We start from the raw sequence: 21,853 nt of genomic DNA, 5'->3' as shown, positions 1-21,853 counted from the left end.
AAATTATGTTCTCTAAAAGTATAGATATATCCACGTTTGTAAAACCTGTTAGAAATGGTATAACTTGTGATGAATTACTTTTTCACAAATACTGGAAAGTGCACCATTCCTGGAAATACTGCAATACCAGGATGATGCGTGGAGTGGACAGAGCAAGCCCTTATTCCATCTCCCTGTTTCAAAAATCAATTTAATATACAGTCCCCAAGTGGAGACATATCAGATATTAAACTGATAAGAACAGAAACTACACACTGATCTTAGCCAAAAGGCCGAGAAGCGATGCCACATAACCGGCGAGGAAAGCAAGTCATTCTGACTGGCCTCACTTTCACTCACGGTTCCAAAACTTTCTTATTTTATAGACCTTACTTCCAATAGTCACTCTGTAAAACGTGAATTACCACCATTTTATGTTGTTCCGAAGCAATAAATGATCGTAAATAAATCACATCAAGCTAAAACTGAGCAACAATAGTCAAATCAATTTGCTTATTTCTAGTAATGTGGTTTGCTTTAGCCCAATAGGCAGTTGAGAAGCTATAACATGGCCCATTCTTTGGTGTTGGTGAAAATACGAACACATCATTAATAAAGATTTATACATTACTGTTTCACTGATACATGTGTGTATGTACAATTCTTTTCTTGTTCATTCTATGCAAAAGAAGATGTTAGGTTTAGAAAAATGTGGTTTTTGGGAGGACAGATTTATAACAACCGCAACAGCAGCCTCTAGCGGACATGAGAACAAACTGCAGCTTTCACTGATTTTTCTCCATACATGCTTTTGCAAGATCACATCTTGAAATTGAGATCTCTAAAAGTATAGATATATCCACGTTTGTAAAACCTGTTAGAAATGGTATAACTTGTGATGAATTACTTTTTCACAAATATTGGAAAGTGCACCATTCCTGGAAATACTGCAATACCAGGATGATGCGTGGAGTGGACAGAGCAAGCCCTTATTCCATCTCCCTGTTTCAAAAATCAATTTAATATACAGTCCCCAAGTGGAGACATATCAGATATTAAACTGATAAGAACAGAAACTACACACTGATCTTAGCCAAAAGGCCGAGAAGCGATGCCACATAACCGGCGAGGAAAGCAAGTCATTCTGACTGGCCTCACTTTCACTCACGGTTCCAAAACTTTCTTATTTTATAGACCTTACTTCCAATAGTCACTCTGTAAAACGTGAATTACCACCATTTTATGTTGTTCCGAAGCAATAAATGATCGTAAATAAATCACATCAAGCTAAAACTGAGCAACAATAGTCAAATCAATTTGCTTATTTCTAGTAATGTGGTTTGCTTTAGCCCAATAGGCAGTTGAGAAGCTATAACATGGCCCATTCTTTGGTGTTGGTGAAAATACGAACACATCATTAATAAAGATTTATACATTACTGTTTCACTGATACATGTATGTATGTACAATTCTTTCTTGTTCATTCTATGCAAAAGAAGATGTTAGGTTTAGAAAAATGTGGTTTTTGGGAGGACAGATTTATAACAACCGCAACAGCAGCCTCTAGCGGACATGAGAACAAACTGCAGCTCTCACTGATTTTTCTACATACATGCTTTTGCAAGATCACATCTTGAAATTATGATCTCTAAAAGTATAGATATATCCACGTTTGTAAAACCTGTTAGAAATGGTATAACTTGTGATAATTTACTTTTTCACAAATATTGGAAAGTACACCATTCCTGGAAATACTGCAATACCAGGATGATGCGTGGAGTGGACAGAGCAAGCCCTTATTCCATCTCCCTGTTACAAAAATCAATTTAATATACAGTCCCCAAGTGGAGACATATCAGATATTAAACTGATAAGAACAGAAACTACACACTGATCTTAGCCAAAAGGCCGAGAAGCGATGCCACATAACCGGCGAGGAAAGCAAGTCATTCTGACTGGCCTCACTTTCACTCACGGTTCCAAAACTTTCTTATTTTATAGACCTTACTTCCAATAGTCACTCTGTAAAACGTGAATTACCACCATTTTATGTTGTTCCGAAGCAATAAATGATCGTAAATAAATCACATCAAGCTAAAACTGAGCAACAATAGTCAAATCAATTTGCTTATTTCTAGTAATGTGGTTTGCTTTAGCCCAATAGGCAGTTGAGAAGCTATAACATGGCCCATTCTTTGGTGTTGGTGAAAATACGAACACATCATTAATAAAGATTTATACATTACTGTTTCACTGATACATGTGTGTATGTACAATTCTTTTCTTGTTCATTCTATGCAAAAGAAGATGTTAGGTTTAGAAAAATGTGGTTTTTGGGAGGACAGATTTATAACAACCGCAACAGCAGCCTCTAGCGGACATGAGAACAAACTGCAGCTTTCACTGATTTTTCTCCATACATGCTTTTGCAAGATCACATCTTGAAATTGAGATCTCTAAAAGTATAGATATATCCACGTTTGTAAAACCTGTTAGAAATGGTATAACTTGTGATGAATTACTTTTTCACAAATATTGGAAAGTGCACCATTCCTGGAAATACTGCAATACCAGGATGATGCGTGGAGTGGACAGAGCAAGCCCTTATTCCATCTCCCTGTTTCAAAAATCAATTTAATATACAGTCCCCAAGTGGAGACATATCAGATATTAAACTGATAAGAACAGAAACTACACACTGATCTTAGCCAAAAGGCCGAGAAGCGATGCCACATAACTGGCGAGGAAAGCAAGTCATTCTGACTGGCCTCACTTTCACTCACGGTTCCAAAACTTTCTTATTTTATAGACCTTACTTATTTCTAGTAATGTGGTTTGCTTTAGCCCAATAGGCAGTTGAGAAGCTATAACATGGCCCATTCTTCGATGTTGGTGAAAATTCGAACACATCATTGATAAAGATATATACATTACTGTCCATTCAGGGAAGCAGAGCTGCATCAAACTTTAATGTGGAACTGCAGAACAAAGGAAAAAACTTGAATTGTTAATGCATGCCACCATGTGAAAAGCGTACTGAGTTTTGCTTAAAACAAACTTAGAAATCATTACAATTCCAAAAGTTTTGATTACAATTTTATTTTACTTAACTGAGGTTTTTTTTTTCCATTGAATAATTGGGGAAAAATTTTACTTAATACTCTGCGAACCAGACCCTAAACTTTCTTAAAGTCTGGATTGAATTTTTTCCCCTTAATTAGTGACACACTTTTATTACATTAAATCTATCATGGAAGTTCAGGGTGAGTTATTTCTAATTCTAAATGAATATCCTTGTTGGACTTTTATTTAAGTGATATTCTCCTTCTAGATACATTTACCTAACGCTAGAATAAATGCAATGTACATTATGCAGCAAAAGAAATTAGAAGACATGTATCCATTATGGAGATGATCGGGCGATGTGCCCCTATTGCATAAGCAATACTGAAGATTGACTGATATCATTAAAGATACAGGGAAGAAGCTTTTCAGGGCTGCACAGTGGCGCAGTTGGTAGAGCTGTTGCCTTGCAGCAAGAATGTTCTGGGTTCGATTCCCGGCCCCAGTCTTTCTGCATGGAGTTTGCATGTTCTCCCTGTGCGTGTGTGGGTTTTCTCCAGGTACTCCGGTTTCCTCCCACAGTCCAAAAACATGACTGTCAGGTTAATTGGCCTCTCCAAATTGCCCCTAGGTGTGAGTGTGTGTCCTGTGTGTCTCTGTGTTGCCCTGCAACAGACTGGCGACCTGTCCAGGGTGACCCCGCCTCTCGCCCGATACGCTAGCTGGAGATGGGCACCAGCAACACTCCCGACCCCACTGAGGGACAAGGGTGTAAGAAAATGGATGGATGGATGGATTGATGGAAGAAGCTTTTCAGTTATCTAGCTTTGCTAGCAAAGTTGTTAGCTAGCAGCTAGCTAACAGCCGCTCCAAGCCACAGGTGAGCAGCAGCAAAGGAAATGAGCTGGAGAATCTACATAGCCGCAGAGGGGGGCTCACAGCAACGAACAGGTACGCGCTCATGAACATCAAACTTTATCGTGTTAAAACACGACAAAAGCAAATATTAATGTTTTTTTTGTTTGTTTTTATATGTTCCAGTCATCACTTACAGAAGAGAAAGTGCAGCTACTTGTGTGACCCAGAGGTTAGCAGACTTCCTGGTCCGTTCCAGTAACACCATCGACAAACGAGGGCTCCAGCACCTACGGCAAGAGGAACCTACATCAGCCTCCCGACTACCTGCCTTTCTAGTACAAAACTGGGAGAATACCTCAGTGACTTAGGTGTAACCCCTCTGGGTTCCCAGAAACATAACAAATGTAAGGTATCCAAATGCATTTATTAAAAAGAATTCATTTATTAAAAAAGGATAAAATTCTCGGTCCTTGGGTTAAAATAGCGGTTCTCAACGTGGGCGGTACCGCCCCCCAGGGGGCGTTCAGAGGCCGGCAGGGGGCGCTGGCGGACATTTTTACAAAAGGGGGGCGCTGGGATGCCTTTGGGGGGCGTTTGGTCGAAGGTAAACTTTACACCTTAAATCCATAACAATACCAGTTTAGACTTTGAGCAACTTGGTAAAAATGTATTGTGTAACATTAACTCATGCTTGGCTGCAACGGTATCGATGGCAGCTCCTCTTCTATTCAGTGTTTGTAGCTTCATGGCGCAGCTCCGCTCCGCATCAGTTCAGCGTTACACCGGCTGCTGTGATTCACTTTGTCTGGTATTTATGTAGGCTACGTTTTGGCAGTTCTGTGATCATGTCAAAGCAGCAATTTATATTAAAAAGTGTTTTATTTCCGTTTGAAAGCTGCCTGCTACCATGGAAAAACAACAAAAAAATCGCTCTTAATTACTAAAATCACGATACCTTCACTTTGTATCCCTCTGAAAAATTAACCCATTTAAATAAAGAAATCCGTCCATGGGTGATACCACGATAGAGAGCGTTCATTTTATAGCGTTAACACCGGTGCTGTAAGTGGTCCGACGTGAAACGGGTTTGATGGAACAACGGTACCACAACACTTTAAAATTTCAATAATCAGAATGCCGTAATTGTTTCCGTTGTTTTAAAAGTTTCGTGTCAGTCTGCCTTTTCACCAAAGATATGTTTCCCGACCGCCCTGCATCTTAGGGAGTTAAAAAAAAACAAACGCCGCGCACATTGCGCAAAATTCTGAAACGTGAGAAGCGGGCAAAACGTAGCGACAAACTAGATGTGAATTATGGCATAAAAACAGTTAATCCGACGCTGAACCGTGAAAAATCAACACATGATGTGAAAAACATGACGATTAAGCGGCGCAGCAGGTGATGAATGAATATTACTGATGATCAATAAACAATAAAATAAATCTAGCAACAGGAAAGAAACTAAAGTGAACATAGCAATAAACCGAGAGAGGATAATACTAATCAAATGAAACTAAATGGAAATGAATGAAAAACAAAATGCAAGAATAAACTAAGAAACTAAAGTAAATATGGAGGAATAAACTGGTATGGCAAGACCTTTTGACCAATAATTAATACAGAGACTGTATGGCAAAAAAACAGACACTATTTCCAGACAAAAGGTAAAATAATATTGTTGAAGTGCCATGGGCAGGGGCGCAACTACACATTATTCAGGTAGATGCGAAAACATAAATCGGCACAACCCCACAAAGGAGCGTAGAAACATACGCTCGCCCCCACTCCAACCCCCCTCCTCCAGACGCCGATACGTTTAGGGCAAAACTCGCTACATTTACCTCGTTATGTGCGCGAGGTGAAGGAGCGTAAGGGGCGCGAAGTGTACGGGAAAACATAATCGGTGCGCCGATTCAAAACATCTACAATAATGATAGTAACATTAATAATAAAATAATAGTCAGTGCAAAGTAGCCTACAAATTTTTTGGTGGGGGGCGGTGAGGGACCTGGATAAAGGCTAGGGGGGCGCTGGCCCGAAAAAGGTTGAGAAACACTGGGTTAAAAGAGTGAAGAAAATAAAGAGTTGATTTAAAAAGACAATAGTTGAAGTAAAATGTGTTAAAATGTGTTCTGTCACTTTAAGAAAGAACCATACTGTGTTGTTTGTCTGTGAAGACAGTTCAGCGCGAGAGTGTGAGAGACTATATAGTGCTGGGTATTTTCTGGGTTGTTCTGCCCAAGATCGATTTTTATTGGGTGATTGCACTTTTTCTGAATTTGGATTGACTGAGGGGCGGGACTAGCGGGAGTGCCGCGAAAAGAGGGAGAGAGGACGGGGAAACTCGACGGAGTTGGCTGGACGCTTTTGTGTGAGCTGTTTTGTGGACCGAACTGCTGGAAAGGTGCCACAGCCAAGGTGTGCACTAGGACCAGGGGATTGCTGGAGGAGCGAGGTTGGAGCGAGCGGTGAGCTGGACGCTGGAGGTTTGAGCTGGAGCGGTGGAGAGGGACAGGCCCGCTACACCTGCACGGGGCCCGCTGTTTGGAGCTAGCTGCGCTTTCCCCGCCTTTGAGAAAGGCACGGAGCAACAAGCTGCTAGAGGAGGTTTGACTTATTCGGACCTTTGCTAAACCTGGTGCATCGAGGAGCTTGGTGAGTCGTCAGTATCAGACCTGCAACGGGGTAATGACTATAATGCCGGCTTTTATTTTTGTTAATGACACACTTTTATTACATACATTATATCTATCATGGTAATTCAGGGTGAGTTATTTTTAATTCTAAATGAATATCCTTGTTGGACTTTTATTTAAGTGTTATTTTCCTTCAAGATACATTTACCTAACGCCAGGTGTTCAAGCCCCCCCTCTGCACGTGCCTGTAACAGACCATTTCTTTTGGTGTTGCTGTAAATATAAACACATCATTTACATAACGTGACACTAATGCATATATCTATACACTTCTTTTCTTGTTCATTCTATGCAGCATAAAGTAGTAGTTAGGTTAAGAAAAGATAGGTTTTGGCGAGACAGATTTATAACAACTGCTACAGCAGCCTCTAGTGGACATGACCCTAAACTGCAGCTCTTACTGCTTCACTACTCCTCCACGCAAATAGAAAAAGAATTTTGTTAGTTTTTCAAACATTTTTAGCTCAGAGTCAATAAGTAGTTTTAAAACCTTTGGAAATGGCATTTGCAAAAGGAAAAAACAATATAACCGTTCTGATGTTAGTGTTACCCCTTAATAAAAAAAAAGTATATATTTTGTGAAAATGTTTTCTTTCACAGTTTTAGGTTTTAGCATAAAATCAGGATGATGCAAGGAGTGGGCAGAGTGAGCCCTTATTCCATCTCCCTGTTTCAAAGATACAAAATAAGGTGGTAAATTGGTGATTAATTGCATTCCATGTGCTTTGGAAGTGGTAAATTAACGTAAACAAGCCACATCAAACTAAAAGGAGAAAATGTCTAGATTAAGAAAAGTTATGTTTTGACGGGCAGACTTGTACATGCTACAGCAGCCTCTAGCGGACATGAGACCAAACTGCAGCTCTTAATGCTTTGTCCATGCATGCTTTTGGAGTACTTCTCCTCGGAACTTGTTAAAATTCTGATGTCTGAAATTAGAGCTACGTTCTCATGTACTACATAGTGAAAGATCTATTATTATTTGTTTATTCTTGATTTTGACAGCTTTGACTCTTCATACTTTACTACTATAGTCTTGTTTGCGTCTCCTTTTCCTTCTTATTCTTCTTAAACTGAGCATTTGCATCCCGACTGACATCCAACTTAAAGACGCTTTATTGCCACCTACTGGACGGGAATGGGAAACTACGACTATTGTACATAAAAAACTGAAAATACTTTTAAAAGTTGAAAATTTGCTAGAAAAAAAACTCAGAAATTTGGAGATGAATCTAAGAAATAATAATAATAATAATAATAATAAAAAACTAAATTTCAAAAGCTGAAATTTTTCTCGGAAAAACTGACATTTTGAGATTCATCTCAAATTTTCTAGAAAAAATGGGAAATTTTTGAGTTTCAAAATTGAAACATTTTCAACTTTTGAAATTTAGAAATGTCAAAATCTCCACAAATTTTTCTAGAATATTTTTTACTTTTCAAACTCAGAAATTTTTCAGCAGTTTTTCTCTAGGAAGTTTCTTAGATTAATCTAAAAAAAGTTGTTTTGGCTGAAATTTGTTACAAGTTGTTTTGGCTGAAATTTGTTACACCTAATATGTAATAGTCTGAAACAGTAGATTAAAAAAATGGAGCACCGGCCGTTCTGTGATTTCCCAGTTTGCCTCTGTTTGCATGTGTCAGAAAAACCATGAAATAAAGAACGACAGGACACGGCTCCACATCACCAAGACTTTACTTCACAGCTCAGTGCCCTGCAGCCCCAGACTAACACAGGCTCCAACATTCAGCACAAGTTTGCACCAAATCTAAGCAGGAATAACTTCCTCTCATGGTTAAACCCTGTTTTTCTCATGCGATCAAAAGAAGAAGAAAAAAAATGGCCTATTACCAACACACTGGAACACAAGGTTAAAGACTCGGGTTTACTATTCGCTTGGCAAGATAAAAAATAAAGATGTCTTTCATGGAAATGATTCTGTTATGTACAATTTTAGAGAATAAACAAAATAAACCCTCAAAAATAGAATGTGTAAAGCATGCCCAATGTCACACCATGAGGAGGAGGCGAGTTTTTCTTGGAGTCCGTTCTTTATGCTTCTCTTCATTCACTGCGAGTTCAGAATATATTTGGGAATCTTTTACATGCCAACATAACGCGGCGCTAAATCCACTCCAATTTGGCTTATTTATGGAAAATAAGATGGGAAGATCTATATTAAACCACTTTTAATACAGTTTTCCCTCTACAGATTCAATGCATTTGTGATATACTTTACCATGCAATGTGAACCAAGCAGAGTATTGTTGACAGAAGACTAGCATAGTTGTGGAAAGCTGGGAATACTGTGTTATGTGAGAATATCTGAAAACGGGGGCCATGACTCTCGGCTGGAGGAAGAAGAGGAAGTTAAATCAGGGATCAACCAGGGAGCAGCAGAGGCATCCGTAGCACCGTGGCAGCAACGCTCCCGAACGACAGTCAGTCAGGAAACTGGAAGCCCAAATAAAGTTCAGTTCGCTGTCCTTCAAAAAACATACAATGTCCGTTTCCATTAGATGAATTTGAGGTTATTGTAACACCAGAGTCTCTTGCTGTGAAAACCTTTGAGGCGTAGCTTGACAGGAGACTGATAACACACCAACAGGTCTCAGATCCGAGTCCCTCTGTATTATCTAGCAGGCACCGCCTTATCCCTGGCATTCGCTTTCGCTTTAGCCCCGCCGGCGGGTTTCGACCTGGGCCTGGCAGGCGCAGCGGCTGTGGAGGTCTGCGCTGTGGCTTCCTGGGAGGCGCTGCGACGCATAGTTGTTGTAGTTCTGGGTGGCAGCATGGGGACAGTGGGGGCCCGGACCGAGAGGGGCTGCCTGGACGGGCACGTCCTCTGAGGAGAGGGGCTGTCAGTCCTGCAGTGGGTGGAGCTAAGGCTGCGGCGGCCTCCCAGCAGGGCACGTAGGGGCATCCGTGGGCTGCCGTGTGGACCGGAGACGGCTGATGGACGAGGACAGGAGGAGGAGGACCGAGATGAGACGGGCTTAGGTTTCTTTTGGGTGGCTAGTCCAGCTTTCTGACTTCTGTGGAGAAATGAGCACATATTAAGTTATTCACGCACTGTAAAACATTTGTAGGTGGTTTAACTTGAAAATGAAAGTTCACTTGTTGCCTGGAAAATGCAATTTAACTGAATAAGAACATTTATTTGGTTTTAACTCAGAATTAAAGTTTATGAAGTTGATTTAACAACAAGAGACAAGTTGTTAATCTTGAATTGTGAGTTGTAACTCAATTCAATATTATTTCACAAAATGCAAGACAAAACCTGTCCTCGCCTGGTTAAAGAGCCACATTCCTCTATTATTTATCAAGTTAAAATAACTACGTATTTTATTTTACTTAAGAATAATTAAAATTCTTGTTTCAAATTGCATGAACAAAATTTCTGACCTGATAACAAATTTTATTAAACATCACAATGAATTCGGCTCAGAAACATTTAGTGTGAACAGGACTTTATCCTCAGGCTTTAAAATAAATATAAAGACAATAAAACAACAATAAAGAGTCAGATCAATGTAAGGCACTTCCAACTCACTCAAAACTTTAAGATTAAATAATCAGCTGCTATTAAACGTCCCTCTGACTCGACTTAAGGATAAAGGAGGTCAGGATTTCCAGTGTTTTCTCCGGGATCATTACCCATCCAGATCACATCTGGGTCATTTTAAATCACTTTTTAAAACTTATTTTTATTCACTGGCATTAAACTGAGATCTGATATGGTAACTTTTCTGTTGTGATATTTTAGTGTCATCTTATTTTCGCTTCATCATTTTATTCTACTATATTACTATATTATTTTTGGTGCAGTTTGGTGCAATTATTATAGTTAATATTACATTTTTTAAGCTATTTTTATCATTATGTACATAATTACCTTTATCTAAAAGGTGCTGTATATAAATAAAAACAGGCTTACCCATTGATGACAGATGAAACTCCTTTTGTATTTTTGGCATCTGGCAAAGAGAGCGGAGAGGCGGCAGCGGCAGTGGCGCCCCCTGGTGGTCTTTTTATGGGGGTGACAGGTCGAGGGATTTTGCTCCTGCAGTCTTTGGAGCCTTGCTCTTCAGTCGGTTTGAGACGCGAACTCCTCCTGGACTCGTCCGAGACATGCACGTCCTCCTCCGATCCCGTTGTGGATAAAGTCTCCGATGCCCTCCAGCGCTCGTCGTCCCCGGATGACAGCGATGAAGACGTGCCAGACAGCATCCTCCTCCTCATCCAGCGGCCCTGTTGCTTCTGAACCAGCAGGCGCGCCAGGTCCAGCTGCCGGGCGCGCTGCTGGAGCCGAAGTCGGGCCGAGAGGGAGGAGGACTGCTCTGAGCCCGAGTCCTCTTCAGAGATTAGGATTGGGATTCTGCTCCGGATTCTGGGCTTGGCGCCCACTGACGGTTCTGACCCAGCAGGGTGAAGCTTTACAGCTTCCTCGCTGGCCGACAGCTGCTTCTTCGCTTCTTGGGACGCATCTTTACGATCGTGAACCGGTGAGGTGACTTTAGAGGAGTCCATGGACACGGGGAAGACGGCTGACGGGCCGTTTTCGGTTTTTGGTTGCTTAGCCTCTGTACTGGTTTGGTCCGGCACACTCTCCTCTCCAGTCTCTTTCAACAATGATGCAACTTCCTGCTCCTGGCTGTCAACGTCTGCAGCCGATTCCCTCGTGGCGGTTAAGACTTCCCGGTCACTCTCCTTCGCAGAGTGACCGTTGGAAGACATAACGTTGAGGTGTGACGTCTCTGCGATGTGAATGAAAGTGCGCTCGACTTTGGTAAAGGGCGGTGACCCAGGAGCGATGGGAGTGGAGGGTCTCAGTTCTGAGCGGAGGGCCGGTGACAGACGGCCTGTCTCGGACAGTTCAGGCTGAATCCCCTCCCCGGTCAGTAAGCGGTCATTACGAGAATTTAGAGCGTTTGGCGTGGCCAGTTCCCCCTCCAGGACAGCTTCCCCGCCACAGGGAGACTTGCGAGTGTCTCCGGGCGAGAACAGAACCAGAGTTTTGGATGCGTCCTCCAGATCCGGGTCTGCATCAGCAGCCGAAGCGTGCTCCCTCGGGCCCCTCTGGTCCTCAGCCATCAGTGTTGAAGGCGCAGCATCCTGGCTGCGCTCGGTGCTTTTCTGACTCGCCTCGCTGTTGGACTCGCTCTTTGTGACGTCGTCGTCCTTCGGCCCAGTAGGTTCTGGTACCTCTTCGTCGGGTGTGGCGAAGCTCCTGCGCTGAGGCAGCGTACCGGTCAGCATGACGGTGAGAAAGTCGGCCCTCTTGGCTTGCAGCTGAGGAAGGATGTGGAAGTGCTCCATCTCATCACCCTGAGCTTTTGTTCGATAGTCTGGAGAGGACGGAGACGGGATGTTCTGCTCCGTGGGAGACAAGACCTGCGAAAAGGACAAAAGAATATTTTATTACAGTTTTAATCTGGATTAAAGCAACTCTGGCCAGAAAAAAAAGATATGATACAGCATTATAACACTGGTTTGTACACTGTAAAACATTTGAGCCGCATTTAGTTGTTTCTATTATCTTCTAGTCTTTAAGTCAAATAAATGTATCCAGTTTTCGATTTTGAGCCTAAATGTGAGTTTGTGGAAGATAAACTTACAGCAGTAAGTTGTTAACTTGTTATTAATTTAGTCAAACCTCCAAGAGTTGAATAAACTAGAGTTTTTAGGTTTGCACTTAAAAAACTGAAAGGAGAAAAAGACAGGAGTGGGAACTATTTCCCAGAATGCTTAGTGGCACGTTTCTCTGTCCTGAGATGGAAGTGCGTTACATTGATCTGACTCTGGTGTTTTATTAAGGAAAATGTTTATTTTAAAGCTTGAAGATAAAGTCCTGATCACACTGAATGTTTCTGAGCCGAATTCATTGTGAAGTTTAATAAAATTCATCATCAGATCAGAAATTTTGTTCATGCAATTTGAAACAAAAATTTAAATTATTCTAAAGTAAAATAAGTAGATATCTTAACTTGATATTGTGAGTGAAATAATAGAGAAATGTGGCTCTTTAACCAGGTGAGGACAGTTATTTTATTGCATATTGTGAAATAATGATTTGGTTTAAATTGCAGCATTAAGTTAAAACTCACAATTCAAGATTGACGAACTTAAAAAGCGACTTTTAGACAACTTGTCTCTTGCTGTTAAATCAACTTCATGAACTTTAGTTTCTGAATTAAAACCAAAAAAACTTTCTTGTTACTTAAATTACAAGGCAGCAGGTGGACTTTCGTTTTCAAGTTAAACCAACTTTAAATGTTTTACAGTGCACAAAATGTCAGCAGCTTCTTTAAAGCTACAACGTGAAACTTTTTGACACATCAGGCTCAAGAGATACAACTGATATTTACAGAAAATACCAAACAGATCAATTCAAGTAATCAGTTTGAAACATCAGCTTATAACCAAACTAAATCCCAAACAGAGACAAGACAAAACAACAAAGCAGAAAAAACAAACACACACACAATGCTTTTATTCAGTCTGGTGTAATTGTTTTCAAGGAGTTCCAGTAATTGATTGATTGATGGTAGATGTTTTCTAGTTTTAAAAGAGACATGACATCCTTCCTTCAGCTGGACTGAAGCCGCTGAGGAGTGAGCAGATTTCCATTCAAGTCAATATAATTCTTTGTTGTGAATAAAAACATATTTAGTTAAAACTGTCATTGGAGACAATAAATAAATAAAGCTCTTCCACTTCCTCCCAGTGCTGCTTTAGCAATTTGCAAAAATGCAACACTTCCGGTCAAAAACAACCAATCAGAGACAGGAGGAAGGTTGAAGTGTTGTCAATCAATCGTGTGTATGCGCTGCTCAATGTGCTTATGGCGGAGAAACAACTCACGGTTCCAGGAAAATTGTTTATCCGCCGTTATCGATGGCCATGCTAACTAGCCTTAGCACTCAAAGAAATGCAACAATGCAATAGGAGAACAATAATATTACGAAATTATAATATATATGCGAATATCAAACAACTATTAGATGGAGGAAACAATTAATTTCCTTCACAATTCTTGTTTTTTCTTAGTTACATGGCAGTTTGGAGCAGAGTTTCTTTTAAAATATGATTCCAGTTTAACTTCACAACAACAAATAAGAAACAATGTGCCAAAAAATTAAGAATAAAAATCCGACTCCAACCAATCCATTTGCCACAGAACCATTTTATTTTCATTTTGGTTGTACACAAGCTTTTTCAAGATTGTCTAGATTACATACATTGATATAAAAGGCACAAAAAATGCATTGCAGAGCTTATCTTTAGCACAAAGTCTAATATCAGGTGATTTTCAAGTGTTTCCCCTCATAAAGATTCATCAGCCTGTACACACATTTACATATATATATATATATATATATATATATATATATATATATATATATATATATATATATATATATATATATATATATATATATACTAAACCCCGCTACCTGTCATGCTATTAGAGTTTAACTGCAAACCTAATTACTGCCTACATTTCTGTATATATGTACACAGTTTATTGTTTGGGTTTTAAAAAAGTTTAAAATACATGCTTTACCTGTAAATTATACAAGCAGTACTGTACAATAATATTGTGATAGAAAACAAATGCTTATACATGTTTTATACAACGGAAAGACACTCACGGATCATCACACCAAACAGACACGGAAAGCTCCTCACTTTTCTTCTCCTCCACAAAGAAACTGGACTTTTATTGCAAAAACATTGACGGGCCGTTGAGCAGTTTTATAAAATCCTTTCGTTTTATTTTTATTGTCCATTCATTCACATGAAAACGTCGCTTTCAAGACTCTTTTAGCACGTCAACGTAGCCCCATCGAGCCCAGAAGATCTTTCACAGTAGAAACGACTTCCTAAAGTATTTAAATGCAATTTTTTAATAAATAAGAGGAACAATTCAGCGTGAAGAGATTTTGTTTGGACTTGCAAAACTGGTGAACGGAACAAAATAAATCTAGTGAGGAACGGATGGTCACTCCTAAAGACAAAAGAGTTTTCTCTTCCTACGGTCGTTTTTTATACAACGACTTTCCATCAAGACTAAGAAACATTTATTCAAGTATGCAATAAAACATTTTGATTTAATTTCTATAAATTATGTGAGTATTTATGCTAGTTTTATGGTTTGGTTGGCGATTCAGAAAACAGATTTATTTACATCCCAAAACAGTTCGGTAAATTTTGATTGACTGAAAAAGACATTTTCAGTACACAAACGTGTTCATAGTTCATAAATAAGTCCTGAAATCCTGGGTTTCTTGATGCAATTAAAACATTTATTTATTTTTATCTGACAAATGCTGCTTTATAAGCAAAAACATTTAGTTTATCGTAACATCAAAATTAAACTCAAATTTTAAAGCCCTTTTTCAACTTTAGCAGTGGTAAACTTTATCTAGGCCTGTCACAATACACAATAAATCAATTAATTGCATGATAACTTAAAACTAGTTCAACAGTTATGCATGATTTGTCATTTTTCTCTTTCTATCAAAAACTGGATGACAAAAGTCTTCAGTTTGGTGTTTTGGTCTCAACCAGCACTTGTTTTGAAGGACTGTTTTGTTTACAGAGACTTCATAATGAACTTTATTTGTTGTTTCTGTTGTTTATTTTAAAATGTCTTTCAGTTCCAGTGTTAAATGTTCACTAAAATGAAAAGTTTTTTTTATGTTATTATTATTATTATGCCTTTTACATTGTATTGCTTGAAAATTGTCCCAACAATATGATCATGTATTGCAAAAACTTCTGGGATAATTTATAATCCAGTAAAATTTGTTAGAGAGGCCTAACTTTATCACACTGGCAATTTTCTATATATATTTCTTTTTGCTATACTTTTAATTTTAATGACAGATAATTTATGCAATAGCTAGCCACTTTATTTTACAATAAGGAACAGTTTAGAAAAACACATTTTGTTTTTCTCTTTTGTATTTTCAAGACATTGAGAAGTTTATCAGATAATTAAGAGAACTTTTAGTTATTCTTAATTATTTTGACCACAATAAATACAACAGTGGGGTATAAAAGGTGTGACAAAAGCTCAGTGTTGGACCAAACTGGCTACTCCCACCAGCTCTGGGCTCCGCAGTTCTGATCCGTGAGTATCTCCTCAAGTAGTAGCTATTTACAAATACAATAAAAAAAAGTAAAATAAATTATCACAGACCTCTTGCGACCAGAGGCTAATGTTCACTGTGTTCGTGTTGTCATTACAGTACAGTGCTGATTGTAGTCATTTTACAGTCAGAAGAGTGTGACGCACAAACAGATCACATGTGGATCTCATGCAAAAAGTGGTGACAGTCAGCGGTCAGTCTTTTCATACGAAAAACTGTCAGAAATGCAGCCTATCGCCGTTTTTTTAATTCATCTTGGTGTTGTCAGCAGGTCAAGCACACAGCAAGGCTCCTCCGGCCCGGTAGTATGTCAGTGCAGCACTGCTTTAAAGACGATACAGGATAAGCATTAATCGGTGACAATCTTAGCACAGTAAATCAATAAATCAGCTAGCAAACAAAACTAGGTTCTCAGTTAGCAGCTAGTCCACTTGTGTACATTCTCCAAGAGGTTGTACTATAAAATTATGCAAAGTATAAAACAGGCAGGGCATCCTGAACTCAGCGTGAAGCAGCAGGAAAACAACGTCAGGAGATCTCCTCACCAAACCGCTGCTGCTGTGAGCATCAATAGATGAAAAAAGCCTTTAATACAATTAACAAGCAAGTGGTGCATATTTAGCTAATGTAGCCCTTTAACACGTCGAGAAAGCAACAGTTTGGCTTTCATTGCACAAAGTAAAGATCCAACCCTGTCTCAGGAAGTCATGTTTTGAACTTGTTCAAGTCACGTTTTGGGATCACCAAAAATGACACCAACAATGGCAAACCAAAGGCTGCTGCTTTGGAAGAAGAAGACACAAAGATCAAGCTTCACTTCATATTCCTTCAGTCAATGAAACGTACAGAAAGAAGATAAAACATCTGCTCCCGTCCTAAAGATCTGTTGTTGCAACATGATGCCACGGTTTAAAGAAAACACACCGCTCTGCGTTTGAATCGGTAAAGCAGCCAAATCTAAGGTTACGCAGGATGATCTGTTGCTGCAGAGTGAAAAATTAAATAAGCTAAAATAATCGTGCTTATTTGTAACAAAATCAACCAAGTGGAGTCAATCTTATTGGAAAGTGATGACAGTTTTGGGGGGATGTCACAATCCAATCTCAGGTATTCGGCTCCATGAAACAATCTGAGTATTTTTAAATTATTAGCGCTGGAGTTACTGATCAATATCTGTTGTTGGAGTAGTTTGTGATTTTATCTCAGCCACTCCTTCAGCAAGCTGTGCAGGTCCAAGTTTACATTTTTAAAATGTGTTGCTTATTTTATTGTTTTACTGCAAACTCATTGCTTTGTTCACAGTGAAACAGAAGCTGCAATGGCTGTTGCGGTTTCCTCCCACTCCAAACAGTTTATCTCCCAGAGAGTTATCTTCAGTGGTCGGCACACTTCCTAGAATTTTTTTACTTAGCGTTTTTGCTAACTTAGCTTACCCAAAATTAATTTTTCCAATTAAATTCTTAAACGCTAATTTGATTGGTTGTTTTGTTAACTCTCAGTTGAATACAGCATACAATTATGTTAAAGTTGTGGTTATCCACTGTTAAGAATGATTTAAGTAGCCATACTCTTATTTTTAAGTGGGTGAAGACTGTTTCCTCTCGCCCCGCTATGGTCAACTAGCCAAAATCAGAAACAGAATTAGCAATATTCAACAGTCAAAAAACTGTGAAATCAGAGGGAAAAGTCTGTTGCAAATAATCATTTTATGAAGCACAACTATTCAGGTAAGTGTGGGATAACAAATTTGATCTTGTTTAAGGAGATACTCTATGTTAAAACACATGTTGTGGGTGTAAATATGCTTGAATTAACGCTGTGGGATTAGCTTCTGCTAAATACCATGTTGTAGCGCTTTAGTGTCGTTAAAGCTAATGTTTATGATTTTTGCTTTAGGGTTAGTGCAGTTAACTTTTAAGTTGTGTGCAAGAGACAGCTGGAGATGAAACGCTCATCTTTCAGTTTCAAGAGCTTCAAAGCGCTAAATTCCCAAAGCAAAACAGCAACAGCTTCAGAAAGTTGCCCTTAATTAACTTGGACTACACTGAAACATGTTGACAGATGAGCCATTAGTGAGTCATATATATCAAAACAGAGGAACCATGTTAGCGTAGCCCAGCACTGTGGAAAACTGCTCACCAAGGAGCAAGACGTGTTTCCTTTTTTGGATGTGTCCAACCAGCAAAAACTCCTATAAAACACGATTGTTGAGTGAATATTTAGGACACGGTCACAATACTAATGTAAACCATGTAATACTGGTCAAATGTAGTGTTTTATTCTTACAAACTCGTACAAGGCGTTGATTTTAATGAAGCACTGGAGTGGGAGACACTATTTGAAAAGGTCTAAAAATCCCAGCTGATTAATCTCAACATGGTTCATCTGATAAAAAATGTTTGTCAGAATTAATTCACAGCAGCAAAATGTTTCATATCAGTTTGAAAGGGGGAAATGAGCAGCAACTGATTACCCAAAACATTTCTCTTGAACTCATTTTGAGGGAGAGTTTATCCAGACTTCAGGTCTGAGTAAAAGCATTCCCACAAAAAAAATGATGAATGGGTAAAATGACAACTAAATATAAGATATATCATATTTATATGCTTTAATAATGTCACACATATAACTTATTGCATCAGCTAATTGCATTTATATAGTGAGCCCGTCTGCCCCAACCTGATCCCCGAGTCTAGCCTACTGTGATAAAGTGCAAGAGTAATGTTAGAAAACTGTGATGAAAAAGGAAGCACAATGGAAGAAAGAAGATATAATCTAAAGAAAATTATTAGAGCTACTCAAAACTCACCTTTAACCACTGCATACTATTTACAAAGCAGGTAAACCTCCTTCAGATCAGTCGGAAATAGAAAAACGGAAACCACTGGTACTAATAAACGACCCTCTGCAGGTAAATACCAAAACATTTACAGCAACTCCAACATGAAACTCTAACTGCATTTTTACTGATGCCTGAAACTGTGTCATCTGGAAGACTTGGATTTATCTCAAATAAACAGAAAAATGTGACTTGATGGAAATTTAAGAAATGGGTAGGAAATGAAGCAGCGAGCCTATCACTGCTTTTACTCCTGTTGGTTTCTGTGTTGATAACTTCATAACTTCTGAAATGACCTGACACAGGTAGCATCAGGCTGTTGGGCTAACTGCTCCTAAACGTGATGATAGTGATCGTTCTATTCATAAAGGTCAACACTTCTGCTCAACTTTCCACGTCTCAAGTCCAAGTTTCTGGTTCTGTCCGGTCAGACTTCAACACAACCCATCCAACGTGTTTAAACACCAACAGACGCAACACGGCGTTCTTGATATGCGTTCCTCTTGACCGACGCCACAACTTCACAACCAATGCATCCACCCTGCCACAAAACCTCAAAACTCGTCTGTCTCCCAAATAAATGCTACATTCTGTCTCCAATCAGATCTTTTTTTTTTTTTACATTATCTTTTTAAATATCACATTTGTTGAAAGAAATCCACTCAAATAGGCTTTGAAATTTCGAGTAAAAAAAAATGCTGACGTTTCCCAGCCGTGCCAGTAGGTGGTGCTATGGGTGACATTACTAACATGGATTCAAGGAAAACGTGTTATAAAAGAAAAAGAGGCCGCTATCTCGGATTTCTAAAACTTCCAGTTGCAAAGATGATGCATTACAAACAGCTATAATAACATTTTTAAGAATGTCTATTTGGCAAAATATCTAAATTAGTTTAGGATCAATTTCTTTAAACTATTATAGAGATACTTCTTTGTGTTCGCACTGCAACAGCTGGCTGACCAGGATTTTACTTCCCCAACTACTTCTGAAGTCTTTAGTACACGAGACACCAGTGCAACATCTACAGTGATTGGCTGAACAGTCTACTAAAAACCAACAGGATAAAAAAAAGAGATAAAGTTGAACATTAGCAACAATTCTTTCACAGTAGAAAGGACTTCTAAAATATCTATCACAGATTATCTGAAACTTTCTACTGCAGGACATTCAGTAGGATCGTTTGCTAAAACTTGAATGGCCTGCAGAAGAAAGAAAGGCTCCTTAAACAGAGGTTGACATATTAAAACGCCAGCAAGCCTTTGGAAAAACAGACACCTCAAACGACAGACGCAACAATCAAAGTGTCAGGAAAAGGAAACTCTATCACGCCATCTGTGTATCTAAAGTAAAAAAAAAAAACAGCACCAGCCTCCGATACGCAGCCCCTTCCGACCGCGAAGGTCACGTAAAATAAACAGCTCATAAAAATATGCATTCACGTCATTCACAGACACAGCCGGCTGTAAGTTCGCCTGCTGTCACAGCAACGTAAACATTTCAATTTAAAAGAATGCAAATATATGTGAATCTCAAAACAAACTATTATTTAATCAACAACTGCAACAGTAAATTTTACTATTTGTATTCATTTTCTAAATTATTTTTGCAAAAAGTATGAGATTTTGTTGTGTTATGTTTTAGACCACAGGTGTCAAAGTCAAGGCCCAGGGGCCAAATCTGGCCCGCCGTAGCTTCTTAAGGGGCCCTCTACACTCCAAATTACATCAACAATCCCTCCAGTTTTTCACAAATCTTCAAAATTCACACAAAACGGATTTCCATTGTCTGATTTTACTGCAAATGTTCTCAAAATTGGTCAAAACCATTGAGTTTAAGTGATTGCTGCCACAGCCTCACTTGATGTGAAGTTAGTCCGTAACTGTGCAGATACGCCGAGTAATAAAAAGTAACATTTAACATCAGACGTTAGCGCAAATATTTCCAAATAATCACCACAGAATTTGTGATTTTGATTGCAAAAAAACACTTAATCACAAAACCCTGGACGATCAGCAGTTTGCTGATTTTTTAACAGTTTAATTGGTTTAAGAACATTCAGAGTTTTGAAATGGCCCAAAATGACAATGGGTTTGACATCCTTGTTTCAGACTATTCATTGGTTTGGACTTTATATATATTCTTGTTGTGGAGTTACTAAAGTTATGAGATGCTTTTATTTAGAACATATATTATTTCTTTAGTAGGTTTTTAAACTGTATTTAATGCCAGTGTGTAATCTCCCTCAATAATTAGTTGTTTTAAAGAGTGCCAGGATTTTGTTTAGTTGCTTTATTTGACATTTTTGTTCTGCTTTACTTTCAGTTTCTGTCTAAGATTACTGTAAATCACCTCCTACACCTTCAGACAGATGTTTTCCAAACAGTTCACTGCTTTCACACACAACATTTAATGAGGCAGGAATCAGGACGAGACACTTGGATTACTGGGTTTTGTGCAGGTAAAGACATGATGTGAAGCAGCAGCAGCAGCGTATTGCTCTGTGAGCGGGATGTTGAGACTCCAAAAGTCTTCGTGCAAAAGCCTGATCGCTGGGACGACCTGCATACCTCTACGATCGCTCCTCTGTTCTAGGCGAAAAATTATGACGGAATAAAAAAAATAAATAAAAAAAATGCACAAAATCTGTAAAGCTTAACAGTCTCTTAGCAGCTCCACTCGGTTTCAAACTCCTCTTCTTCACAAAACGGGAAGTTTTCAGTTTCACATTGTTTCCACCAGCCTGCCAGGTCTGTGGCGAGCGCAACTTCGGCGTTGCTGAGTGGCTTCTGGAGTTTATTGCATGAAAAATATTCTCAATATTTCTCCTCTTTTTCTTCTTCTTAAAAAAAAAACTGTTTCTAGAGCTACGTCTGTGTAGATGTATGAATCTGTGTGTTTATTAACACAGCTGTACCGCTGCGTGTTGGTGATATGGCTTGTATGACCTTCCAGTGTGCTGCGATTTTATTGGTTTATGTGCACATTCATATCTGTGTAAGATGTTAAAGAGCTGGCCAGGTGGCATCTACGCAAAAAACAAAAAACAAATTTTTCTTGCTAGCCAAATGCTCTATATTTCTCATACATTCCCTACTCTGGGCATGGGCTGGTCAGTGGTACGAAAATACATCAAGGTTTTAGAAAGTTACAGTCTTAAACCTGCTAACATTTCCTGTCACACCTCTATTAAATCTCAACTTCCCTTTAATGCCAGAGAAAGTGCCAAAGTAGAGTTTTCCAAGGCTGTGTGGAGCGCAG

The 21,853-nt window shown here is 39.1% G+C and overlaps 1 protein-coding gene and 4 non-coding genes across 11 annotated transcripts in view; all 5 read right to left on the bottom strand.

Moving 5' to 3' along the window:
- Positions 1–93: 93 nt before the first annotated feature.
- On the bottom strand, positions 94–284 carry LOC145553680 (U2 spliceosomal RNA). Its single transcript, XR_014089723.1, has one exon. It is a non-coding gene; the product is annotated as a U2 spliceosomal RNA (small nuclear RNA).
- A 617-nt stretch (positions 285–901) lies between these two features.
- LOC145553678 (U2 spliceosomal RNA) lies at positions 902–1,092 on the bottom strand. The gene has a single exon (XR_014089722.1). It is a non-coding gene; the product is annotated as a U2 spliceosomal RNA (small nuclear RNA).
- A 616-nt stretch (positions 1,093–1,708) lies between these two features.
- On the bottom strand, positions 1,709–1,899 carry LOC145553683 (U2 spliceosomal RNA). Its single transcript, XR_014089724.1, has one exon. It is a non-coding gene; the product is annotated as a U2 spliceosomal RNA (small nuclear RNA).
- A 617-nt stretch (positions 1,900–2,516) lies between these two features.
- LOC145553676 (U2 spliceosomal RNA) lies at positions 2,517–2,707 on the bottom strand. Its single transcript, XR_014089721.1, has one exon. It is a non-coding gene; the product is annotated as a U2 spliceosomal RNA (small nuclear RNA).
- Positions 2,708–8,274: 5,567 nt separating this feature from the next.
- ttbk1a (tau tubulin kinase 1a) overlaps positions 8,275–21,853 on the bottom strand; it is a 61,589-nt gene continuing 48,010 nt past the window's right edge. For all 7 annotated transcript variants that reach the window (XM_008417427.3, XM_008417420.3, XM_008417423.3 and 4 more), the window contains 2 exons: positions 10,535–11,991; positions 8,275–9,632 (listed from right to left, as the gene is read on the bottom strand). In XM_008417427.3, the coding sequence (XP_008415649.2) occupies positions 9,230–9,632; positions 10,535–11,991 (1,860 nt within the window). In that variant the 3' untranslated portion in view covers positions 8,275–9,229. The remainder of the gene's footprint in view (positions 9,633–10,534; positions 11,992–21,853) is intronic.

This window comes from Poecilia reticulata, chromosome 1, assembly GCF_904066995.2.
Source record: "Poecilia reticulata chromosome 1, P_reticulata-male-v2, whole genome shotgun sequence".
NCBI lineage: Eukaryota > Metazoa > Chordata > Actinopteri > Cyprinodontiformes > Poeciliidae > Poecilia > Poecilia reticulata.
Note: the sequence above shows the minus strand (reverse complement) of the source record. Positions and strands in the feature narration are given on the sequence as shown.